The sequence below is a fragment of the Bufo gargarizans genome, unplaced genomic scaffold (assembly GCF_014858855.1).
Source record: "Bufo gargarizans isolate SCDJY-AF-19 unplaced genomic scaffold, ASM1485885v1 original_scaffold_1339_pilon, whole genome shotgun sequence".
NCBI classification, from domain to species: Eukaryota; Metazoa; Chordata; class Amphibia; order Anura; family Bufonidae; genus Bufo; species Bufo gargarizans.
In genome coordinates, this window is record NW_025334315.1 from 136,118 (window position 1) to 164,107 (window position 27,990).

The 27,990-nt window shown below is 41.7% G+C and overlaps 1 protein-coding gene across 1 annotated transcript in view; it reads right to left on the minus strand.

Moving 5' to 3' along the window:
* Positions 1-271: 271 nt before the first annotated feature.
* The window catches only part of LOC122923190 (cytochrome P450 2J6-like), a 28,880-nt gene continuing 1,161 nt past the window's right edge, over positions 272-27,990 (minus strand). The window contains exons 2-9 of the mRNA XM_044273926.1: positions 8,842-9,004; positions 7,315-7,467; positions 5,726-5,886; positions 2,391-2,564; positions 2,134-2,278; positions 1,864-2,051; positions 1,527-1,668; positions 272-795 (exon numbers count right to left, since the gene is read on the minus strand). Coding sequence (XP_044129861.1) covers positions 614-795; positions 1,527-1,668; positions 1,864-2,051; positions 2,134-2,278; positions 2,391-2,564; positions 5,726-5,886; positions 7,315-7,467; positions 8,842-9,004 — 1,308 coding nt within the window. The 3' untranslated portion in view covers positions 272-613. The remainder of the gene's footprint in view (positions 796-1,526; positions 1,669-1,863; positions 2,052-2,133; positions 2,279-2,390; positions 2,565-5,725; positions 5,887-7,314; positions 7,468-8,841; positions 9,005-27,990) is intronic.

Here is a 27,990-nt window from a genome sequence, read left to right on the forward strand (position 1 = left end):
GGTGGTTTCGCTAGGACTTACATTGTGTGTCAGGTTGGGTGGCCTGGGACCCCCAAGAATGTCAGCCCAATATCAGCTTTTGTAACTGCTAGTTTCCCAGTGGTTGGTGCTATATAAGAAACATAAAACAATGCAATGAGTAACTAAACTGAATAAGAAATTGATGTGAGTAAGAAGTGAGAGGATACTATGGCCGTGTTTGAACAGTTTTATACAGGAGAGAAGGAACCTACACATTTTCCAAATGAAAAATACACATGCCTGCTAAACATGTGCCAATAGAAATAAAGGCAACAACTACTTAGATTTGTTAGGGTGATATATTGAAAAACATATATGATCCTGATTCTGTATCCTTCATGTTGTATAGAAATAACAATGTTCAACAAAATCAGATATTCATAAATTTCTGGAAAATTTTTGCAAAATAAAATTACAAAAACATACATATAGGTTGCATCTGTGCAAAATCATCCACAAATAGCACAAGATAAATGGTGATACATATGTCCTAGATAAATATAAATTACTATCTATGAGTTGTGCAAAAGTCCATGCACATAAAAATTTTTATTTTAATTCCTTGCTTTAGTTTTTCTGCTGATCATTGAATCTATGGACGTTGCACCAGCCTCATCTTATACCGCTTAGGAACCTGAGAAATTCCAAAAACTGGTGTGGTGTCTGGAGGAGACTTGGGGTCTGGCAGGTGGAATTCAAAATGTGTCAGCAGACTAGTGAAAAATAGAAATATTTCCATACGTGCAAGATTCTCCCCAAGACAACCCCGGGGCCCTGATGGAAAAACAGATGATTAGGAGACAGCAAAGAACCAATAATGCAAAATTAAGGTTTAAGTGTGCCTGATCCCACTCTAACAACGACCACCATGATTATCAATTGCTTGCTTAAATAGTTACATATAGCAGTTAGTAGGCTTAAAGGGTTTTTCCAGGACCCAGCAGACCCAACCCCCCCCCCCCTTGATTACATATAACATAGCTATAGGAGAAAGTTTGTAATATACTTACTTATGCAAAGTTGTGTGGATCGGCCTCCTAGGAACCCGTTCACTTGGTGATCCTCCTCTGAAAATTCAGCTTCTGCTGATATCATACCGGATTTCCAACCTGGGCTAGGAATGGGAAATCACTTTTGCTCTGGATTGGGCCAGAACCATTACTCACCCTGGCGCATGCACAAACTTCTGACATACCAAAAGTGACATCCCATCCATAGCCAAGGTGGAAAACCTGGTGAAGGATCTGACATCAGCGGAAGTTGGATTTTAAGAAGAAGAGCGTCTTGTGACTAGCTAACCAAGAGGCTAATCCATGTAACTTTAGAATGGCGAGTATATTACAAGCAATGAAGATGGGTTTGTAGAACCTGCGGGGTCTAATCCCTTTAAAAAAGTGATGATGTCATAGCGATGACTTCATCTCCATTCAAATCTAATTGAAGTAACATTCTTTTACCATCATACATAAAGCAGTCCTTTTTCTATTTCTCGTGCCCTTTGTTACCTGCTGAGAATGGTAGAAAGGAGTCTACTTTTTTAAGCTCTCCATCCTTGTCCAGAAAGTTCTCAGGATTAAAATCATATGGATACTTCCATTGACTCTCGTCATAATGCAATGAAGTCAGATCTGTGATAATTGTTGTTCCCTAGACAGATGTACAAAACTTGGTTAATAAAGTCCATTCTACATATGTGTCCCATATGTAAATGAACAGCAGGTATACAGATGAGCTGTGACAAGAAGGTAGGTTCTGTAATCCCTTCACCATGGTCAACCTGGCTACTTGAACAAATATATTCACCCATTTCTTTCAAATAACTTAAAAAAGAATTTTACTAACTTTTGGGATAGTAAAGCCATTTAATTGTAGATCTTTTATAGATGCGTGAGCAACTCCTAGTGGAACAACTGAGGCAAAGCGTTGTACTTCTTGTAAAACAGCCTGTGTGTATGGCATGTTCACTCTGTCCTCGTAGTCAACATGGTCTCTCGTTCCTCGAATCTTGTCTATTTCTTCCCTACATTTTTCTAGCACAAAATGATTAAAAGCAGGTATGATATAGCAATTTCGAGTTTATAAACTTGTCCCAACAAAGTTGAACTTTCTTACCTTGAATATCTGGATACAGCATCATATAAAGAAGACACCAATCTAAGCTGGAAGATGTGGTCTCTGTGCCAGCCACAAAAAGATCTACTAGACACGTAAACAGGTTTTCCTCCTCAAAGGTTGACTTGTTATCATCTCTTTGTACCTATGCACAAAATAGGTAAACATTAGTCAAATTTTTTTTTTCTTAAACCTAGACACATGGTCTAAAATATATAATGGTGAGCAGGTATGTTTGATATATTCTATGACTTTACCTTGTCCATTTCATCTAAATAGCAGTCTATGTAGTCTCTGGGTTGCTCGGGCACCCTAGTTCTCTTGTGCTCTTCTACAACCTTCCTGAGAAATGCAAAAACTATTTTTACATTTCTGAAAATCTTCTGATGCGGTAAGGGAAGATGTCTGACGAATCCAAATGCATTGTAGAGCTAGAACAAATTAAGATTTGACCATTACATTTGAGCTATTGTAACACATGGCCTTTATTAAAGAACCACTAAACCTTGAAAATCAAAAAGAAACAGTAACATGCAAAGTAAAGCTTGTCTAAAACTCCTTCTGCACAGACATCGGTAAGATGCTACAGAAAGCAGTTTTAGCATATATCCTCCGAGAAGTGATTCCTTCCTAGCAGTCCCTCCATCTTCAGCTGGGGACTGAATCCTATCTCTTTCACTCTATCTGTGCACTAGAGTTTTGGCTTAACACCAATTCATTTCAATAGACACTCCGAGCACTGTGAAAAAAGGTGGAAACTGCAAAACTTTAGCAGTTTCTTAGAAAGCATCTCCCTGGGTTTGTACAATATACTATACAGTACCAGGGCATTGACATTACCAAAAGTGTTACCCAGCTTTCCTCAGGTGTTTAAATGTCAAGTTTGCCAATTTAGGCAGGATGGATTGCTCCTGTTTAGGCAAATGTGATATTTAGGACATGCAAACAAGGTGTGCACAAACTCAGGGCTTGCCCCCAGAAGATTCAATTATAGTTCAGCACTTAAAATCCATGACACTATTTAGGAGTGAAGAGGGGGATTTGTCTTGGTAGATTTATTTTTCACAGTATCTATTACAACTTACAGTGGTTTTTAACCCAACTTTCTCTATTTGGGAGTGAGGAGAGGGATTTATTTAGTAGAATAAGTATTTATTAACCCCTATTACAGGTCCATATAATTTATTACTTAGCTTTCCAGAGACCCTGAAAGACAAATACTTTTAGCTAGGCTACAGTATAGATTTGTCACTGAGGTATTTACTCAACTTTTTCAGGCTCCTGGATAACAAATCTAACTAGCGATTTTACAATACTAGGGATTTACCAATTTATAAATAGGCTGATCTGGAAATCTGCAGTCTGGGAAGCATGGGTAGAAATCTCTATATGGTACCAGGGCAATATAGTTTGTTGTCACCATTGGAGCTCTACAGTCTTGTCACCCAGGTTTCCAGATCCATGAACAGCAAGTTGGTCTCCCTATATGAAGGGATTTATTACTATATAACTAGGCAAACTTAGAATTTAACAGTCTGGGAAGAGTGGAAAACAATCACTGCAGAGGTATTATGGACGCTACACTTGGTACATAGATTCTGCACTCACTACATCCATAAATGTAGTATCAGGACAGGCATGAGTATATATTATATGCAGTTTGGTCTTCAGAATTCCTCCAAATGTTATAGAGCTTTCCAAGGCTGCTGCTGGACAAATATGCACAATTATGCAAAGAAAGGTGGAATTATAAATGCATAATTATTCATACTTGCTATTCAGCTGTCTAGAAAACTTGGGTGAGTTTTGCTGCAGAGCTGTGATGGAAGCTTCATTTGGCTGTGCAAACACTACTCGGTACTATCGCAGGTCTATGTATGTACTACAGTTGCTACTATGGCTGACACTGTTAGCAAATCTATTTTGTACTATTACTAACTAGGAGACACCTTCCAACAAAATGGCCACTCTCACTTTATAGATAAAGATTATCCAGTCTAAACCCCGTCCTCTCTTCCTAAACTTCCTGGCTCACATGCAATACCATCAGAAGGGGAAGAGGAAGAAGACAGCCTAAGAGAACGAGATCAGATAATCATATAAAACAGGGGTAGGCCACCTCTGGCACTCCAGCTGTTGTAAAACTACAACTCCCAGCATGCATACATCCTCTATTCATTTCTATGAAATTTCTGAGAAAAACAGAGCATGCTGGGAATTGTAGTTTCATAACACCTGGAGAGCCGAAGGTTGCTGACCCCTGATATAAAATAAGGAGATCGAGAAAATAGAAGAAATCTGAAAAAATCTGCGGCACTCACTAGTTGCAGGTTTTCAACATATCATCACTTTTCTTGTGGCAATAGGTACATGCTTTTACAGGGCTGGGGCGGACAAGCCTTTCATGGAAATCAAAAAACCGCCTAGGCGGTGTGTGGCAGCGACGGCTGTTTTGCACAATATGTGCTTCTTCCGGCTACCTGAATGACGTGCACAGGACTGCCAGCCCATTTAAAGAGGAGCGTGAGAATTAACCCTGTGTGGGGTAACGATCTCTATCGCAATTAAAGGCAACACCTGTGTACGTATACAACTGAAACAAAATCAAAAGCAAATCAGTACATTCAAATGAATACATTGAGGTCATTCCAATCGTTCAGACCTAGGGGTCCCATGGCATCTGTGCGGATTAACCATCTCGCTTCTTTCTGTCTCCTTGTTTCAAATGTGGAATCGCCTCAATTCCAGCAAAACCCAGGCATTTTTTGTTACCCCCGTGTCTCTGCCATGCATGGTCTATTAAGCGTGGGCAGCCCTTCTTAGTCTTGATGGAATTGAGGTGTTCACGGAAACTTTCCAGCATAGGTCTTATTATTTTTCCTATGTAAAATGACCCGGTTGTATACGTACACAGGTGTTGCCTTTAATTGCGATTGAGATCCAGTTACCCCACACAGGGTTAATTCTCACGCTCCTCTTTAAATGGGCTGGCACACCTGTGCACGACATTCAGGTAGCCGGAAGAAGCACATATTGTGCGAAACGGCCGTCGCTGCCACACACCGCCTAGGCGGTTTTTGTTATTTCAATGAAAGGCTTGTCCGCCCCAGCCCTGTAAAAGCATGTACCTATTGTCACAATAAAAGTGATGATATGTTGAAAACCTGCAACTGGTGAGTGCCGCAGATTTTTTCTATTTTCTCGATTGCACTATTATATTCGCTATTGCAAGCAGGCACCTCCGCATTGCCGCCCGATACCCAACTTTCACAGAGAACATTTATTTATTATTACCAGCGTGTTACAAGGGGAGTGGTGCCGTCTGGACTATCTTTATCTGTGGTGTATAAAATAGGGAGATTGTGCTATATATTTTTATTTATTTTTTGTATTCTATTTAGCATTCCTTTAGGACTCGTAATAAAAAGGACCCAAAGTCATAGCTAGGCGTCCTTCACCTGGAGCAAAGAATAAGTTCAGTGCGCAGCTTTGTATCTATATAACATAGGTGAGGCACATCATTTTCCTAATGTTTAGTTCAATTTTTTAAAATTATAAATTTTGACACATAGCATTACGTAGATTTTCCTACCTGAGCCCAGAATTGAGTTGCCATCTTCATGTGTTCACACACAAGATTAAGAATATCTTGGAATGTTGAGTCATCATAATCATAGCGTCTCCCAAACACAATGGAACAAATGATGTTAGACACAGCATTTTCAAGTACATAGTGTGGATCATACAAAGAGTCTGAAAAATAAAAAGATAGGAGTGTTGGTAGTGTTTATAAAAATGATACAACAAAATAATGTAACTCATGGTTCATGCTGTATTATGGATTACTGTAATACGTTTCTACATTTTACCCACAAACTTAAATGTATTTTATTGGGACTTTATGTAATAGACCAACTTAAAGGTAGCGAGTATGTGTAAAGTGAAAAGAAAATGATACATGATTTTTAACATTTTTAATAAATAAAAATCTGAAAAGTGTGGGTTGCATTTGTATTCAGCCCCCTGCACTCTGATACCCCTAAAACAAATCCAGTATGACCAATTGCCTTCAGAAGTCACCTTATTAGTAAATAGAGTCGACCTATGTGTAATTTATTCTCAGTATAACTACAGCTGTTCTGTGAAGGCTCACACATATCTGAACATCTGACAGAGATGGAAAGAGTATGGCACAACTGCAAACTTACCAAGACATGGCGGTCCACCTAAACTGACAGCCCAGGCAAGGAGAGCATTAATTAGAGAAGCAGCCAAGAGTTCCATGGTCACTCTGGAGAAGCTGCAGACATCCACATCTCAGGTGGGAGACTGACAGCTATTAGTCGTGTACTCCACAAATATGGAAGAGTAGCAAGAAAAAAGCCATTTTTGTAAGCAAGCCATAAGAAGTCCCAGTTGCAGTTTTCTACAAGCCATGTAGGGGGCACAGCAAACATGGAAGAAGGTGCTCTGGTCAGATGAGAACAAAGTTAAACTTTTTGGCCTATATGCTATATTTGGAGGAAAATGTACCACTGCACATCACCCTGAACACACCATCCCAACCGTGAAGCATGGTGGTGGCAGCATCATGCTGCAGGAATACTTTTCTTCAGCAAGGACAGGGAAGCTGGTCAGAGTTGAAGGAAAGATGGCTGGAGCTAAATACAGGGCAATCCTGGAGGAAAATCTAGTAGAGGCTGCAAATGACTTGAGACTGGGGCGGAGGTTCACCTTTCAGCAGGACAACGACCCTAAACATACAGCCAGAGTTACAATGGAATGGTCTAGATCAAAGCATATTCAAGTGTTATAATGGCCCAGTCACAGTCCAGGCCTAAGTGCCAATGAGAATCTGTGGCAAGACTTGAAAATTGCGGTTCACAGATGCTTTACATCCAATCTGACCGAGCTTGAATTATTTTGCAAAGAAGAATAGGCAAAAATGTCAGCCCCTAGATGTGCAAAGCTGGTAGAGACATACTCCAAAAGACTTGCTGGTGTAATTGCAGCGAAAGGTGGCCCTACAAAGTATTGATTTAGGGGGGCTAAATATAAATGCACACCACACTTTCCAGATTTGTATTTCTTAAAAATTTTGAAAGCCAGGTATCATTTACTTTTGACTTCACAAATACTTGCTACTTTGTGTTGTACTATCACATAAAATACAAGACTTACTTTTATTTTTCTTCAGTTCTTCAATTATGTGTGCACTCTCCTCATAAATTCTTTCCTCCATAGACTTTTTGCCTAAACCAAAGTTTCTTAGTGTAGATAGGGTAAAGCGTCTGTGCTCCTTCCAGCTCCGTCCATATGGGGCAGTAATCATTCCTGGATCAAAGGATAAAATGTATTTAGTATAACATACAATTCAGATATCATGTCACTTCAGCTGTGACATGCATGTAGACAGCATGTCACTCTTCTGCCTCAGCAGGGACCAGAAGCAAAGGAAAAGGGAACGGCACTGGCCCCAGAGCGCTCGCAGGGGTGGATTGGCCATAGACCTTACAGGGAAATTTCCCTGTTGGCCGATTCCCAGGGGGCCACCTGAGCCCTCCTTATGGCCGGCCAGTGAAAGTTTTTGGGGATGTATTTTGTGCTGCTGGTGGCAGTATTTTGTGATAGACTGAGGTATATGGCTCTGTTGGGGTGGTTTAATGTGCCACAATATGATACTATTGGTTCTGCTTTACATCAATTTGGACCCAACTACAAAAGGGGGCCACTTTTAGTGTTTTATTTCCAGGGCCACTATAAGTTCTCACTCTCCTGAGCGCTCATGACAACTCTTTAGCTCTTGCACGTTGCATGGCCATCTGAAAAGGGGTTCCTGGTCATAGAGAACCCCTTCAAAAAGTTCAACAAAGGTTGTAAAAATAATAACTATTAAAAGTAAAAAAAAAACATTTCCTTTACAAACTGCTTTATTATTAGAAAAATACAACAGGTTTTAAGGAGTAAATTGTCCATCCTGCCTCTGCCTGCATTTAGTCCTACATTTGTATGTACCACGAAATGCTACCAATAGAAACTAGATAAAACTATACATCACCACATTCTTTTATATATAACTTTTTTATATTTCCGTCTACAGAGCCGAGTGATGTCACAAACGCCCGAACTGAAGTCCCGTACATGCACGGTTCATAACCTTCTGTGAGCAGCAGCCTCAGGAGGTTCTCTGCACATGTGCTACAACCATGCGCAGTGCAGATAAACCTGAAGAGGACTGTGTAGGATTTACGTTTGCGAATTTTTGACCTCGTCAGCTGAAGGAGGTGAAGAAAAGACCCCGGAAGGCGGAGTGGAGCTTGAGTTAGACCCCATTCACAGGACTGTATTTTTCTCCACATCTGATCTGCATTTTTAGAGGATCGGATGTGGACCCATTTATTTCAAGGGGTCTACAAAAAATGTGGACAGCACACTGTGTGCTGTCCGCATCTTTAGGTCCATTACGCATCTCCACAAAAAGGATAGAACATGTCCTATTCTTGTCTCTTTGGGATTAGAGAGAGGGAGAGAATTAAGGGAAGAATTGAAGGTATTGTTTTTAGAGTTTAGTGTTCCTATAAAGTTGTCTAAAATCTTTAATGTACGGACAACTTTACACTTCTATAGATTTATCCTTTAACCATCATCATCATTCTTCCTAGCAGTACAAGCTGGACAGATCTATCAGAAAAGACTGTGTAGCCTTACCTTTTCTCCCTGAGATGTCTTCTGAAAGCCTGTTCTGAGGCCTGTCTGCAAACTCAACACCCCTAGTCACAAGAACTTCTTTGAGGTCTTTTAGTCCTCGGACAACGACAGCTGGCATAAATCCTAGATAGATGCTGTACACTGGACCATGTATCTCTGAAAACTGTCCAAGGGAAAATGTTTTATGCATTTATGCACAAGGTGAACAGATGTAACTATACCAACTACAGTATGTAAAGCACAATATCGTCACTCCATCCTGTTTCCATACATAGTAGAAGTTCTAATCATACTGGTTTTATCAAGTTTTTCCACAATACACTATAACTAAGAAGAAGCAGAATCTTCAAAAACTTTTCAGAAAAGAAGAGCAGAAGTCAAACATGCATGTGCTTTTATATGAAAAATTGTATTGCCAATATGTCCACTGCATTAACTCAACAACGGCCTTGTATACCTGTTCATATTCAGCAGCTCAGCACCACCTATAATAATGTTTTATTGTATCCCAATAAGCAGGTCAAAAGCCAAATGCAAGTATTCATTATTGTAATGTTTATATAATAGGCCTATTAGACCTGATTCAGATAGTTCGAATTTGCATCTGCAAAAAATGGACATATGTTAATCCGCATAGACATCCATATGTATTTGAAGATGGAAAATGGGCAAGAATAGCATGCTGCACAGACAATTGGTCCGTGTGGGAAAACGTACATTAACTTTAATAGGACTATGTTCTGTCCATGTGCACTCCACTGAGCACACAGATAGCCTGTCTATATCAGGTCTTGGGGTATAATGAGCTATAGTGAGGGGTCTCCTGATTGTTGCTCTTTTCTATGATACCAGAGGAGAAAGCTTCTCTGTATGACTGGCCCCTGTTGTGTCCATCCTTGATATAAAATTGATACTTTTTGTTTTCATTCTCTTTTTTATTGAAGAATACTAAAATTAGAGCAGAAGGTTTGTTACATCAACATAAAGTGGGAGATTTATCAAGACTGGCGCTTTGGGAGGACGGCGAAAAAGGGGAGATACAACAAATTTTTTTAAATGCCGCAGTTAAAAAGTTGCACCTGCAAATTTTTTAAGCCTCTTTTCAGGTGTAAAGGAAATGATCAATCTCCCCCAAAGTTCTTCAAATATTACATAAAAGAAATAAAATATGAGCAGCATAAACCTAATACATTATTAATTTCTAATACATACAATACATACTGACATTTACATCCAGGTATTTCTTTATACAGTGTACAAATCTGCACTTACCTTATACCATATATCATACTATATACTGTACCTTCTACGTATCAGAGTTTTCAAAAATATACATATTTAAACTCCAGCACTAATGTTGACACAAGCCGTGAACACTTTACTTTAAGTTATATTGATTAAAACAGTGCAATCTGTCCACACAATCCCCTGATTCTTTGCTTTCTACTTACTTTCTTCAGTGCCGGCAATGGATTTGTAAAATCTATCTGCAGCAAGTTGCCCAACACAGGCAAGGGGACAGGTCCAGGAGGGAAACCCTTAGGGCGAGACGTTTTCCACCATAAATAAGCTAGGAGGACGAGTCCCAGGAGAAGAGCTGTGCTGAGCTCCATGATGACAGCTTGGCTACCTCTTAAGAACTGATACCTAAACTACGGCCTCTTGTTATTTCTATACAACACAAAGTACAACCACTCCCAGACTGTGACTCAACCCCTTTCACATGATGGTAATAGGCATTTTTGTGCTGAAGATTAAGAACAAAAAGGAAAAATGCAAAAAAATCACAAACTGCTTTAAGTACAAAATGGGATGCTTGCTAAAAATGCAGTGCATTCAGGTCTTCATACTCTTTTTCACATTTTGTTATGTTACGGCCCTGTGCTAAAATTACAAAAACAAAAAAACTAGTTTTTCCCGTCAATCTGCACTCAACACAACTCAACAATGGAAACAGATTTTTTGAAATGTTTGCAAATGTATTAAAAAGTCAAAACTAACATTTTGCATGGACATAATTATTCAGACCCTTTCTTATGACATTTGAAATTTAGCTCTGGGGGTCTCCCATTTCTTTTGATCTTTGAGATGTTTCTGCACCTTGATTGGAGTCCACCTGTGGTAAATCCAGTATATTGAACATGATTTGGAAAGGCACAACCCTAACCTAACCCTTTTTATATTAGGTTTCACAGCTGACAATGCATATCAGAGCAAAAACCAAGCCATGTGGAGAAAAGAACTGCAGATCTGGAGAAGATTACAAAATAATTCAACTACACTGAAAGTTCCCAAGTGGCCTCCATAATTCTAAAATGGAAGAGGTTTGGAACAACCAGGACTCCTCCAAGAGCCGGCTAACCCACCAAACTAAGCAATCCGGAGACCAAGAACACAATGGTCACCTCCAAAGATCCTGTAAGCAGATGGAAGAAACTTCCAGAAGCTCAACCATCACTCAAGTCTTCACTAAAAGACACTGAAAAGTTTGGAAAAAGCACCTAAAGGACATACATTTTGAGAAACAAGATTCTCTGGTCTGATGAAACCAATATTGAATGTTTTAGCCTCAATTCTAAGAGTCATGTCTAGAGGAAACCAGGCACTTCTTATCACCTGCTCAATACCATCCCTTCAGTGAAGCATGGTGGTGATAACTCCATGCTGTGGCCATGCTTTTCAGTGGCTGGGACAGGGAGAATGATCAGAATTGAGTGAAAGAGCTGAATGGAGCAAAGTATATATACATTCTTTTTTTTAAATCCGATAATTTTTATTTATGTTTTCGAAAACCTCAAATCATACAGTAACACAAACCCTTAACCTCTCCCCCTCCTCCCATTTCCCTCCTTTCCCCTCCTTTAGATTTGCAACTAATTAAAGGTCTGAGTCCATTTTTCCTCAAGTACACAGATGATATGTCCCTCCTGTCGCGTCTTGTGATCCTTTAGGCTTCTTACATATGGTTTGTCCTGTTCCCATAGTGGTACCTTGCATACCGTCCATACATTCATCTTTTATACTTCCCTAAAATGTTAACCATCTGTACCTCCAGTATTATCTATCCTGCTATCTCACCGAGCCCTTAAGTAATACTATAATGCTTCATCCATGAAAACCAGATTACTTCAAATTGTTTAATAGAACCTCTCTTTCCAACTGCACTAAATTATGTACCCTGCTCACTAATTCCTGTATTTTCGAAGGCTGATGATCAATCCAATGATGTTCAATACTTTTCCTTGCCTGATACAAGATACGCATAATAGCCGTTTTTTTCTTTACCATCCCAGGCGGTAATTTTACATACCCTAGAATACACACCAATGGTGAAACCTCTACATTTAAGTGAAATACAGTATTTATTAGTTCCATGACTTCTGCCAACATCTTCTAAGTCTTGGACAGTTCCACATAAGGTGTAATAAATCTGCATTATGCGTATCGCATCTTGGGCATTTGTCATCCACCCGATAGCCTATTCTTTTCAACATCACTGGGGTTCTGTAGGCTCTATGAAGCAAGTATAATGGTCATACCCTGTGCGCTTCGCTCACCGCTAGCACTGGGTAGTCTTGTAGCACTCCCTCCCATTTTTCCTCTGTCAATTCTCCAATATAATTTTTACATTTTTCATATAGTTGCAGTGGCCTGTTTTTATGTTGCATTTCCATGAGAGTTCTATAGTGGAGGGATATCACCCCACCTGTATGTCCGTGTGATGCTGTGAGATCTATAATGGTATGTTTTGATGCGGGTATATTATCTTGTTTCTCCTGGGTCTGTATAGCATGTCTTAGTTGTAAATACAGATAAAATAATTTTTGGGGTATTTTAAATTCTTTTTGTAATTGCACAAACTCCTTTAAGGTTTTATCAGTGAATAATTGAGACATCCTATTAAGTCCATATCTATCCCATATCTGTATATCTGATACTTTGTCTATCTCTTTATACATGTAATTAGGCCAGATCGGGAGCAGATACTGGTGTATAGTATGGCCTCCCAGTACTTAGTTAATAGTGGTTTCTTGGATTGTACTGTATACCCTGGGGTATAAACGCTCCTCAGGGATATAGATGCTCATCAGGACAATCCTCAATGTATTCGATTGGGATGGCAGAGAGGATGATCCTCAATATATTTGATTGGAGTATCAAATATTTTGTTAGACCGCTAAATAGCTGCTCAATTTTTACTCTTTTGTTGTTATATGGTTGCATGCAGTCAATACGTCAGTGCACTGATATAGGTTATATATGTGATCAATACAACAGGTGAATCCTGTTAATCTGTTGTTAGGTAGTAGCCAGCATGCATCTCCATTAGTAAAATCACGATTAGTAAAAACTCATGCCAGTGAATGATTATTAACTGTGTCCATTCAAACAGTAGTTGGTAAGTCTAAACTGAGTGTATCTCCTCAGTCGGTACTGCCGCTACTACGTGGCGTCCCACGGAGCGGCCGGTACCTTCCTTACTGTTACCTTTTTCCTGTAGATGACTCCGACTGCTATATTACACCGTCCTGCTTGTGTTGGATACAACTTGCCGGCTGTAATACCTCGCGTGGCCCTGGAGATGGAAATTCAGTGTCCCAGCGTCCCACGTGTTCAGGTATGTCAGCTATATTACACAGTCCTGCTTGTACTGGATACAACTTGCCGACTGCAACTACTGATGGAGTGAGTCAACCCTCCGAAATGCGTATGGTTTTGAGCCCAACACCCCAGGACCCACTTTTGATATCCATGGATGCAGAGGCAGCTCTAGACTTTGTTAGGCCTTAGGTGAAACTCAAACATGAGGTCCGCACGAACACAAGATATGCAAGCGATAATAAAGATCAACTACAAACAAAAACACTTGGTATAGTATCTTTAGTCCGTCTATTAAATGTGCAATACATTTGTCAGCACTGTTTTAAGGGAAAATAAATCTAGAGCCTGTCAGCCGCCACAAAACAATCTGGTAGTGCAGCCCCCCCGAGGCAGGAGGGGCACTTACAGATTGTTTTGTGGCGGTGGACATAAAATAATGTGGTGCTTACAGAACAGACTACACAGTGTAGAGGTATACTGTATATTGTGGGGCACAGTGTAGAGGTATACTGTACATTGGGTGGCACAGTGTAGGCTATATGTGCATAACAAACATATTTCAAATGAAAACTTACAGTTACTTGGCCTGGCCCTTGGGGATCTCGGACACCACTTCACCACTTTGGCCGGGGGCGTAGTAATAATTCTCCTTATAATATACAGTGCAAAAATAACCCCCTTGTAATGCCCCCAGTCGAGCTAATGTTTCCATAATGCCCCCATAATGTGCCAGTTTAAAATACCCCTATATAGTGCCCCCAGTAACTGCCCCATAGTGCTTCTCTCCCCCCTTTCTCCTAGTGCCCCCATAATGTACCAGTATAAAATGCCCCTATATAGTGCCCCAGTAGATGCCCTCAATGTCCTCCATAATTTGAAAGCATAAAATACCCCTTCTTAGTGCCCCCCGTAGATGACCCTACAGTACTCCTCTCCCCCCTTCCCCATAGTACCCACCATAATGTGTCCCAGTATAAAATGCGACTGTACAGAGTCCCCCCATATAACATACCCCTTCTTTGTGGCCTCAGTAGATGCCCCTATAGTGCCTCCAATAATGTGCCAGTAAAATGTGCCCCCATAGATGCCCCTTAATCATGTGCCAGTAAGAAGTGCCCTCAATGATGCCCCCCGGCCTCAATGTCACATTTCTCCCCTCCATGGCAGCACATCTACCCCCTCCCCATGGCACAATGACATTTCTCCCCGTCCATGGCAGCACATCTTCCCCCATGGCACATTTCTCCCCCTCCATGGCAGCACATCCCCCCCCCTCCATGGCACATTACTCCCCTCCATGGCAGCACATCTACCCCCTCCCCATGGCACAATGACATTTCTCCCCCTCTATGGCAGCACATCTCCCACCCATGGCACATTTCTCCCCTCCATGGCAGCACATCTACCCCCTCCCCATGGCACAATGACATTTCTCCCCTCCATGGCAGCACATCTACCCCCATGGCACATTTCTCGCCCTCCATGGCAGAACATCCCCCCCCCCATTGCACATTTCTCCCCTCCATGGCAGCACATCCCCCCCCCCCATGGCACATTTCTCCCCTCCATGGCAGCACATCTCCCCCCCCCATGGCACATTTCTCAACATATAAATGGAAGAAAAAGGAGGATAAGGGGGGAAATAAAAGCATGATGGTCAATGAAAAGATGGGGGATCTGCGAAGGACTTAAACAGTATTAGCAGCTTTTTATAACTGGAAACACCAGAGGAGCTCAGCAGATCTACCAAAACCTCTTAGAGCATCAGTAGCCACAACATAAAAACCACAAGTGGCATCTGTTTAGAGGAACCTGACCAGTCTGGAGAGGAAACATCTGCCACAGTACCCCTTTCATTAGAGTCCTTTACTTTCCATGAGACACTAGGGGCAGGAAGCTTTGGTCAAGTCTACTTGGCAAGAGATATCACCTGCCAAGAATGTGTAGCTATCAAAGTTTCAGATAAACAGAATTTCACGGAACATGGATATAGTTTGGTAGAGTGCTATTCCATGAAAGTCCTTACCTGATTCATGGCCTGGCTGCTAAACTTTGTTTATTATGTAATGTAATTGGCCACCAGAGGAGACCCGTTTGCTTTCACGAAAAAGATCTTACCTCTTGACACTGCCACAATACGATTCATCTTGGCAGAAGTGGTCTGTGGCACAGAGTTCCTGCCCAATAAAAACATTCTACATCAGGACTTGAAGCCTTTAAACATCCTTCTGACCGTAGACGATCATGTCAAAATAACAGACTTTGGTGTTGCAGCAATAGGTGTGCAACAGAGGCCTTAAAAAAAAAGTATAGGTAGGGCGGCGTGTCCTAGTCGAGTGGAATGGCGGATGCACGGTTTGGGAGCTCCTGCATTAAATGGCCACAATCCACCTTATACCCCTACAATCTTGATCAACACCCCCAATCTCTACCCGATGGTCCTCTCCCCCTCACACCTGCACCATCTTCAGCTGCTCCTCACCTTCCTTCAGCGGACAGAGTCCAGCACTGACACACTGAGGCCTGCTCCCTCCCGCCATCTTGGGACTTGATCCTGCGGCCTCTACCTTCCTGACACCTCTGCCTTCTTTGAAAAGGAGATCATCTCTGGGTGTAACTTCCCCAGGACCCTGAGGTGAACTGCAGGGGAAAAGGGATCCTGCTGAAGTCGCCCAAAGCAGTGGATAAACCATCTCCCACAAACCTCTTGCAGCCTCCAGGACTTGTCCTCTGGTGCCCAATGCCAATGCTGGATGGAACCTGCTCCTGGAACAGACAGGTACACAGGAGTTCATCACTGAGGGGAGGGAGAATGATCAATTGCCCCAATGAACACCCAGTTACAAGGGGACCCCACTGGCCTCCCTTACACTCAAATCAATTTGGCAGCAGGAGGCAAGTGAAGCCAGTAAACTAGAGACCCAGTAGAGTAAAAGCTTTAAAGCTTTGCCCCATGGGATTCCTGAAGTCTCAGAGGTTATCTGGAGTTTCCACAAAACACAATTTATCTTCTCTAATAGAGATACAGAGCCACACCGCCATCTAGTGGTCATTTATTTTATTTCATTTTACTTATCTCACCTTACTGAGAGCTGCCAGTTTGTTTGTTATTATTTATTTTATGCATTTTTGTTGTTGTTGTGACCTTAGTGTTTCACTGGTCTCATATTTTTGTATTCATTATGGCATAAAACACCCAGGCGGCCTTAATTTGTTACCCAAAACCAACTAGCTATCAATTACCAACACTGTCAGACAAGATGGTCAAGTATGGAAAAGATGTTATTAAAGAGGGTGGTCACACCCAAAGATCCACCGTTGTTAAAGGTGACATTGAGAAGTTAATCAAAAAAAGTTTAGGTGCGGCACAAACTCCTGCTCCTAAAATGTCATGCTCCCAAAAATCAGTGCCCTCGTGAAAAATCTGAGGCAGAACATAGCAACATGGAGGACTCCTCCACAACCTCTGCATTGCCCATTTAAACAAGATATGAGGCAAATAGGGGCGAGAGTGGACACTTTGGAAAACACTCTAAAGGATATTTGTGAGCACACAGAAAAGGTCGCTAGTCGCTTTAAATCTTGCCAGAAATACCTCAATGCTGCATTTGAGCACTTAAAAGACCAAGAAAATAGAGTCCGCAGAAACAACTTACGGTTCCGAGGCCTACCAGAAACAATTTTACCAGAATCACTATTGGATACTGTGAAACACCTCTTCATGTCTCGCCTGGGGGACGACTATCCGGAACAAATCGTTATTGAAAGAGCTCACCGAGCTTTACGGACCTGACCTAAGCCAACAGAACCTCCGCTAGACGTCATTTGTAACTTGCTGGACTTTAGAATCAAAGAAGCTATTCTCCAATGTGCAAGGGACAATAGAGCTCTCTCTTTTGAAGGCAGGGACATATCTCTTTTTTGAAGATCTAGCTCCTAGTACTCTCAATAAAGAAAGGACTCTCAAGCCATTAACAGATTTGCTACGTGACAGGAGAATTCCCTATAGATGGCTATTCCCATTTGGTCTTACTCTGTCCGTGGACGGTAAAAGATTCATGATCCGAGACTATGCAGAATTACCGCAGCTTCTTGAAGCTTTGGAAGCCTCCCTTCTCACAATTCCTTCAGTTGCTCCTCCCACTCCATGGGAAATAGTTGATCATTCTACAAGATCGAAGAAGAAGCCTGAGAAATTCACCTCAAGACACCTGAGGACAACACTTGAGCCTCCCGGGAGGGGAAACCCTCTTGGTCCTGATAACCTTTTTTGTACAGTAACTCCAATAGCTGCAATATGTTTTATTCCACCTACTGTGGATACGTGTGAGGCTCAGGCTACTTTCACACTTGCGGCAGAGTGATCCGGCAAGCAGTTCCGTCGCCGTAACTGCCTGCCGAATCCGGCAAAACGTAGGCAAACTGATGGCATTTGTAAGACTGATCAGGATCCTGATCAGTCTGAAAAATGCCTAATCAGTCAGAAAATGCATTGAAATGCCAGATCCGTCTTTCCGAGGAATCCGGCAAAACGGATCCGGCATTTATTTTTTCACCTTTTTTTAGTTTTGCACATAAGGACAGATCCGGCATTCCAGTATTTTGAATGCCTAATACATTCCTATGGGAATTCAGGCAAGTCTTCAGTTTTTTGGGCCGGAGATAAAACCGTAGCATGCTGCGGTTTTATCTTTTGCCTGATCAGTCAAAAAGACTGAACTAAAGACATCCTGAATGGATTGCTCTCTATTCAGAATGCATTAGGATAAAACTGATCAGTTCTTTTCCGGTATAGAGCCCCAAGGACGGAACTCTATGCCGGAAAAGAAAAAAGCAAGTGTGAAAGTATCCTTAGTTTATTCTTTAGAAGTTACTCATCTGTTTTGCAGAATGTTGGTAGCATAATTACCTGCCTCTCTCTATGATTACTCGTTAGAACAGCTAGTTGGTCAGGGTTTATCTTCTCTAGTGACCATAGTGATGTTCACATCGTTTAAGTCATTGATTTTTATGACTGTAATGGATCTCCTGGCACCCCGACCGGGTACCTCCGTTAATGGATGCTCCCAGTGCCTCCCGAGGACTCCAAGCACTCCACTTGACACCGATACCACCACAGGAACCAGGAACAGCTCTTCCAAGAGCTAGGAGTTATAGCCAGGGGAGTATACATGTATAGTAATCCCCACACACATGAGACGAGGCTCTATGTTAAACACATCTTCCAACAAGGTTACCACCCACAGGGTTTTGTAAAAACAGCCAACAAAATCCTCCCCTCTGCCTTTGATACAATTACCTCCCACTGGGTTGATGTAATCATCACAGGCAGGATGTCTTCTGTCCTGGAGACAACAGAGACGTAATTCAATTATCTCTCAGGACAAAGGGACATCGCCAATACACACAGAGAGACAATGGAACAGACCTCACTACTCAACGTATACAATGTCCCATCCTTTACAATACACATAGACATTTAACATCCCAAAATGGCACGAATTAGACCAGGGGTTCAAGTTAGTACAAGTCCTTTGTGAACAAAGGAAGCCTGGCTGATGAGAGGGCCCATAATCCTGGGGCAAGAGGCTAGCAAACAGGCCCCTCCAAAACCCAGTGGCGAGGTTGGTTTACTTAACTTTTACTCAACAGATTTTTTTAAAATACACTGTGCAGATGGTACAACCAGGACCTTGATACCTGTAGTAAAAAAAGAGACTGTTTAAACCAAGGACGGTTAGCATACAGAAGAGGTTGGTGTAGATTCAAGGACAGTGATTAGATATATACTCTAACCATCCCTAGACTTACCCTGAACAGAAACTGCTCAGCCCAGAGATGCCCCTTGATGGTAGAGGCACTCTGTCCACGTACCTCAGCTAGCCTGTCCTTAACCAGCCCTATTACTTAATCTGACACACCATATAAAATGTATGGTGCGGATAATAGAACCGCCCCGTAAGGAGCTGGAATCCCCTTTAGGGAAGGACCTTACGGGGCGGTTTTATTATCCGCATCATACACACAGACCAATCACGTGATCTTTCTGGTCACGTGATCATGTACGATATCGCGGTATTACGCTCTGCTCGGTTCAGCATATGGGACGGGCTGAGTGATAGGAGAGGGAGATAGGAGGGTGTGTATGAGAAACCATACACCCAATGAGAGCTTTGTACTGTGATCATTTGTTTTGTAGGGGGTGGGGTTTGTTGTCCGGACCTACCCATCGTGTGGAAGCCCGCCTATTGCATAGGTATTTAAATCTTAGCTTGTACCGAGGGCAAATTGGAGCCGTTTTTCTTGCCCCCTGGAGCCCCCAGCAGCGCATTTTGGGTCTGTGAGAGGATGTATTAACAAGGGCTAAATTTGTAGGCCTTCCTTATTATTAGGTTCTCCTCATCACAGACATCTTGCAGGTCTGAGGCGCTTCAGTATTTATTATTTGTCTTGCATATACGTTACCAATTCTTTAATACCTATTATCACACTGATACGGTTGGTCCCCTGATGAACCTTCGTCATTTTTAAGGGCAAACGCGTTGGGACATTGTATATGGTGTGTCAGATTAAGTAATAGGGCTGGTTAAGGACAGGCTAGCCGAGGTACGTGGACAGAGTGCCCCTACCATCAAGGGGTATCTCTGGGCTAAGCAGTTTCTGTTCAGGGTAAGTATAGGGATGGTTAGAGTATATATCTAATCACTGTCCCTGAATCTACACCAACCTCTTTTGTATGCTAACCGTCCTTGGTTTAAACAGTCTTTTTTACTACAGGTATCAAAGTCCTGGTTGGACCATCTGCACAGTGTATTTTTTTAAAATATGTTGAGTAAAAGTAAAGTTTTAAGAAGTTGCTTCCAGTGATTTTTGTGTAAAATTGCAACTGTCCATTTTTAAATAATTTGATAATTTTTTATGGTTTTATGCTATTGCCCCTCAATTTACCTCTGTGCTATGGTTTGCACCACTGTCTAGGTGTAACAGCACTTTCATACTATGCTCCCTTTCTTTCCCCATCCTCTCTTCTCGACTTACACATTTAATCGTCCTGCACTGGTTCTTGCACATTGATAGGCATTGTACTCTTGTTTTCTCCTATGGCTGAATTAAAAGGTCATGTCCTTTAGTGTTAACCCCTTAAGGACCGGGCTCATTTTCACCTTAAGGACCAGGCAATTTTTTTGCAAATTTGACCAGTGTCACTTTACGTGTGAATAACTTTAAAACCCATTTACTTATCCAGGCCATTCTGAGATTGTTTTTTTCACAACATATTGTACTTCATGACACTGGTAAAATTGAGTCAAAAAATTTCATTTTTATTTATAAAAAAAAATACCAAATTTACCAAAAATGTGGAAAAATTAGCAAATTTCCATGTTTCTATTTCTCTACTTCTATAATAAATAGTAAGATCTATGAAAATAGTTATTAATTTATATCCCCCATATGTCTACTTCATGTTTGATTCATTTTGGGAATGCCATTTTTTTTTTGGGGATGTTAGAGGCTTAGAAGTTTAGAAGCAAATCTTGAAATTTTTCAGAAATTTTCCAAAACCCACTTTTTAAAGGACCAGTTCAGGTCTGAAGTCACTTTGTGAGGCTTACATAATAGAAACCACCCCAAAATTACCCGATTCTAGAAACTACACCCCTCAAGGTATTCAAAACTGATTTTACAAACTTTGTTAACCCTTTAGGTGTTCCACAAGAGTTAATGACAAATGGAGATAAAATTTCAGAATTGAAATTTCTAATTTCCATTTTAATCTATTTTTTCCAGTAACAAAGCAAGGGTTACAGCCAAACAAAACTCAATATTTATTGCCCCGATTCTGTAGTTTGCAGAAACCATATGTGGTTGTAAACTGCTGTACTGGCACACGACAGGGCACAGAAGGAATAGAACACCATATGGTTTTTGGAAGGCAGATTTTGCTGGACTGGTTTATTTACACCATGTCCCATTTGAAGCCAGCTTCTACAGTAGAAACTCCAAAAAAAGTGACAGTTTTGTTGGTACTATTTTAGGGCAAATATGATTTTTGGTTGCTCTATATTACACTTTTTTTGAGGCAAGATAACAAATTGAAATTCTGAAATTTCATCTCCATTTGCCAATAACTCTTGTGGAACACCTAAAGGGTTAACAAAGTTTGTAAAATCAGTTTTGAATACCTTGAGGGGTGTAGTTTCTTAGCTGGAGTAACTTTTTTGGTGTACATCAGGGGGGTTTCAAATGGGACATGGTGTCAAAAAAACAGTACAGCAAAATCTGCCTTCTAAAAACCATATGGCGTTGCCTTCCTTCTGTGCCCTGCCGTTTGGCCATACAGCAGTTTACAACCACATATGGGGTGTTTCTGCAAACTACAGAATCGGGGCAATATTGAGTTTTGGTTGGCTGTTAACACTTGCTTTGTTACTGTAAAAATGGATAAAAATGGAAAATTTGCAAAAAAAATAGCTGTTTTGGGACAGTTTATTTTTTTGTTATTTACATTGTTGATCTGACAGGCTAGATCGTGTGCTATTTCTATAGAGCAGGTTGTTACGGATGTGACAATACTAAATATGACTACTTTTTTATGGCGTTGACCGTGCGGGGAAAGTAACATGACCGTTTCATAGATCAGGTGATTACGGACGTGGTGATATCAAACATGTTTAGTGCATTTAATTTTTTTAATCAGTGATAAATGTGTTTTTATTTTTACTTTTTTTTCAAATTTTTTTACCCAGACCCCAAAGGTTCTTGAAGATCCAGTGGGTCTGATGTCTGTATAATACAGTACAGTACAGACACTATATAGTGTAGTGTACTGTATTTTCACTTTACACTTAGTCTGATCAGACTTAGCCTTATCATGGCAAGCCGGAAGCCTGTGAAGATGTCTGGTTGCCATTGTAACCATCACTCGCTGCCACAACAGAGCAGCGGGTGATGGGATCCCCTCGATCTGTGATCCTGTCAAGAATCGGGGGCTGAAACGACACAGCAGCCTCCGATGGGAGGGAGCTCCCTCCCTGTTAACCCCTTTCATACAGTGGTCCCTACAGACACTGTGCTGACACTCTGCTTAAACTGCTCGGCCATCCTGGAAATGAGAGGGGATGACTGCCGGCACATAAATGAAACGGGGGGGGGGGGGGTTGTTATATATGCATGAGTAAGGACCGGAATACAAGAGTCCGAAACGCGTAGAAGTACTTTTGAGTTTGTCTGTTGGAAGTTTTTACCACACTGCAAATAAAGAACCACTTGTTTGTCAAGAGCTGGATTTCGTACCTATTTCTTCAGTTCTAACACAGCCGTGTCCAGGCTGTAATCCGAGCTCACAACAGGTGGAACAGGTGAGAGCTGCTTTTACCTGTGTTATATTAAAAAGATGTGTAATATGGTGAGAGGAGATAACATTCCTTCAGCCGTACTCAGGTCCTCAGTACTGAATAGGCTAAAATGTATGTGTACGGTTGCCACCTGTCCGGTATTTCAGTGGCCATGACGGTATTTTGCTATTCTTGCCAGTGTTGGCATGTTTTTTGGACCGGCAATAATAATTGTCGTTATTTTCTGGCTTGCCTAGGCCAGATCATACACTGTGCCACCCCTCCCAGCACCATAACGAAGGGATATATTTATGTAATCCGGAGCACAGGCTGAGGACAACTGGGCAGCAATGCACATTAGCAGGCAATGAGGAACTAACTCTGCACACGTGCCTGATGACATTGATTGATGCTGCTCAACGGTCCACACTCCGGAGGAAGCCGTGGTCAGGAAGAATAGACCTCTGTGCCTGCCATCAGCTCCCCCTTCTCTGTGCCTCCTGACTGCTCCTCTCCTACAGCCGCCAAGTAGAAAGGTAAGTAAACAACCTGTGTTTGTTATACACTGCTCACAAAAAGTTTAGAATATTTGTCATGAAAGTAGGGCAATTAAGTAGAAGTATGCAATGGTGATTTGAATCACGGTAAAGAAAAGCGCTAAAACGATAAACTTTATTAATATGAAATATGTATAAAAAAAATCTGTATTACCTAAACATACTTAACGGAATAGAGACACAAGAGTGCAAGTACGAAAGACACCTGTATTGTAGCACACAGGTAAAGTCTTTCCAGAACACACTCAATTTCAGTGATGGCCAACAACTATATATGCGTAAAAAAGTGCCGCAACAAGTAGATTATGCAGGCTCCATAAAAGAAAAGCTGGGTAGGTGAGAATAACAGTGTAGAAAAATGGTCAAAATGAGTCCCTGGCTGGGATGCGACCAGCTCAAATGGGACTAAACAGACCAGTTACATCGGGGTTAATGGTCACATGGTATAAATGACCAGCCCGACAAAAAACATTACACTACACCTAGCTACCTGCCCCAGCTAATTAACACTCCCACATGTGGAGTCTATGATAAAGCTTGACGTGTTTCTTCTATAGGAATCATCAGGAGCAAAGTATTACAAGTACAGTCGTGGCCAAAAGTTTTGAGAATTACACAAATATTAGTTTTCACAAAGTTTGCGGCTAAACTGCTTTTAGATCTTTGTTTCAGTTGTTTCTGTGATGTAGTGAAATATAATTACACGCACTTCATACATTTCAAAGGCTTTTATCGACAATTACATGACATTTATGCAAAGAGTCAGTATTTGCAGTGTTGGCCCTTCTTTTTCAGGACCTCTGCAATTCGACTGGGCATGCTCTCAATCAACTTCTGGGTCAATTCCTGACTGATAGCAACCCATTCTTTCATAATCACTTCTTGGAGTTTGTCAGAATTAGTGGGTTTTTGTTTGTCCACCCGCCTCTTGAGGATTGACCACAAGTTCTCAATGGGATTAAGATCTGGGGAGTTTCCAGGCCATGGACCCAAAATGTCAACGTTTTGGTCCCCGAGCCACTTGGTTATCACTTTTGCCTTATGGCACGGTGCTCCATCGTGCTGGAAAATGCATTGTTCTTCACCAAACTGTTGTTGGATTGTTGGAAGAAGTTGCTGTTGGAGGGTGTTTTGGTACCATTCTTTATTCATGGCTGTGTTTTAGGGCAAAATTGTGAGTGAGCCCACTCCCTTGAATGAGAAGCAACCCCACACATGAATTGTCTCAGGATGCTGTTGGCAGCGCTCACCTTTTCTTCTCCGGACAAGCCTTTTTCCTGATGCCCCAAACAATCGGAAAGAGGCCTTATCTGAGAATATGACTTTGCCCCAGTCCTCAGCAGTCCATTCACCATATTTTCTGCAGAAGATCAATCTGTCCCTGATGATTTTTTTTGAGAGAAGTGGCTTATTTGCTGCCCTTCTTGATACCAGGCCATCTTCCAAAAGTCTTCGCCTCAGTGTGCATGCAGATGCGCTCACACCTGCCTGCTGCCATTCCTGAGCAAGCTCTGCACTGGTGGCGCTCCGATCCCGCAGCTGAATCCTCTTTAGGAGACTATCCTGGCGCTTGCTGGACTTTCTTGGACGCCCTGAAGCCTTCTTAACAAGAATTGAACCTCTTTCCTTGAAGTTCTTGATGATCTTATAAATTGTTGATTGAGGTGCAATCTTAGTAGCCACAATATCCTTGCCTGTGAAGCCATTTTAATGCAACACAATGATGGCTGCACAAGTTTCTTTGCAGGTCACCATGGTTAACAATGATTTCAAGCATCACCCTCCTTTTAACAGGTCAAGTCTGCCATTTTAACCCAATCAGCCTGACATAATGATCTCCAGCCTTGTGCTCGTCAACATTCTCACCTGAGTTAACAAGACAATTACTGAAATGATCTCAGCAGGTCCTTTAATGACAGCAATGAAATGCAGTGGAAAGGTATTTTTGGGGATTAAGTTAATTTTCATGGCAAAGAAGGACTCTGCAATTCATCTGATCACTCTTCATAACATTCTGGAGTATATGCAAATTACTATTATAAAAACTTAAAGCAGCAACTTTTCCAATTTCCAATATTTATGTAATTCTCAAAACTTTTGGCCACGACTGTACACGTGGAGAACGCTGCCACACTGGTGGTGTGTGGAAGCATAACCGGCGCTGTGATGGCCTTGAAGCGGCTGCCCGAAGCACTGAACTATATGGGGAGGCTAGACATACCCCCAGAGGCTTACGAAGGCTCGTTCATACTCCCGCTCGACACCGCCCCACATAGTAACAGGATCAGCCACCTATGGAAGATAAAAGGGATAAACTGGGCAAAGGATTCATGAGAATGGGTGACATGATAAAACTATATACAAGGGAAGAAGTGATTTCTAGCTGATATAAACAATACAGTGATCCTATAAAAGGTAGTTTATAAACACTGGTATGATGTAAATCATAATTCACTTGATTATGAAAAATAGATACATGTACCAACATGAAATTATCATCGAGGTTGTCAGCACTGAACGCCTACATAATTATTTGTAATGCAGAAACGCCATGATGTGGAAAGAGTAGTATAGCACTGTATCAGATAAAGTGTCCTATACATATAAGATAATGCACATAACCTACATTGTTCTATTGGCCAGTGGTGTATAACGATGATTGAGTATAATATAAGGGCAAAACAATCCCTAGTTAATACAACAGGCAAACAATATGTGGTCATTTAACCCTAAAGATCTCACAGTACTCAGCCTAAATGTCCACTGGGCCTCTTTCTGGAGGACGCGTTGATCAAATTGCTTCCCCTGGGGGATGGCCTCACAATCTCAATACCTTGAAAGAGAATTGATCGTACATCCCCAGTGTGATGTACGTTCACATGACGAGCCATAGAGGCATCTGTATTTTTCTTGATGTCAGATGTTTGCCAATTCTACAGCGAAATTCACGAGTCGTTTTTCCGACATATTGTAAACCACAGATACAGGTGGCCAGGTACACCAGGCCAGAGGATCTGCAGTTGACAAAACATCTGATATTGTAGGATTTAGAAGTAGTCGTGCTGATGAAAGAGCTGCCTAGTTTAATGGAATTGCATGCCACACAGCCGCTACAACGGAAGGTACCATGCATCGGGTTAGTTAGCCAGGTATCTGGGCATGGAGTCTGAAAGAAGCTATGCACTAGTCTATCTTTCAGATTGCGCCCCCTATGGTACGTAATGGCTGGCCGATCCCCCACCAGATGTGCAACATCAGTGTCCATCTTGAACACACCCCAGTGTTTACGCAAAATATTCTGGACCTGCCCATTGGCTGCATCAAAGGTTGTTATAAGATGGATCATGTCATCATCCCTTTGCCTACTTCTGGGGTTAAGGAGGGACTTGCGTGTACATGCGACTGAATATTGGTAGGCGGATGCAAGAACATTACCAGGATACCCATGTCTCAGAAACCTATTCTCAAGATCTCAATCTTTAATCTGAAAATCTGACAGAGAAGAGCAATTACGACGACCCCGGAGATATTGCCCTTTCGGTATCACTCTCTTGAGGGGGAGAGGGTGGCAATTATCCAATCGCAACAAGCTAGTGGTTGCCGTTTTTTTTGCAAAACAAGCTGGTATGAATGGTGCCACACTCAGTTTTCATAATGGTAAGGTCAAGAAAGATAATCTGAATGGGGTTAATATCCTAGGTGAAAAATAGGCCGCATCAATCGATGTTCAAAGCCTTGACAAAGTCACTGAATTCCTCTGCTGTCCCTGTCCAGAAAATCAAAACACCATCGATGTAGCAAAGCACACATCGCGATGTGGGAGGACCATGCCACAAAGTCATCCCCAAAAACCACATATTTCTCCCACCAGCCCAGCTACAGGTTGGCATACGACAGCGCGCAAGGACTCCCCATGGCCACGCCCCTGAGCTGGTGGTAGAAGCGGCGATTGAACAGGAAGACATTGTGGTGAAGAATGAACCTTAACAGGTTGAGGACAAACTAATTGTGGGGAAACAAATTCTGTCCCTCTTTGTTGTAAGAAGTGCCGCACTGCCCCTATACCATCCTCATGAGGAAAAGAGCTGCAGAGGACCTCCACGTCAAGACTGGAAAGTAGTGTATTGCCCTCGACGTGGAGGCCATCCAGCTTGTTGACAATTTCCATAGAATCCCTCAAATATGAAGGCAGGGACAGGACGAAGGGTCTGTGTATAACGTCAACGTAGTTGTCGATTTGTTGTGTAAGGCTATTCGTACCCGAAACAATAGGTCTGCCTTTTAAAGGATGTAAACCCTTATGTATTTTGGGTAAACTGTAAAAGCATGCAAATTGTGGGTATATAGGTAAAAGGGCCTGGTATTCGATCTTATCAATCAAGTTACGTGTCAGGGCCGGAATAAAGAGATTTTTCAGCTCAAGCATGTATTGGTCCGTGGGACAGCCCGGTAATACTTCATAGCAGTCCCTATTTTTAAATATGTCCAAACACATCTTGAGATACTGCTCATGACCCAAAACTACACTGTTGCTCCCCTTATCTGCCGCCTTAATCACTATCAAGGTATCCTGCTCAAGTGACAGCAAACCCACCAATTTGCTTTTTGTGATGTTGTTTTTACAATTTGAGCCCTCCAACTGTGACAGGTCAATC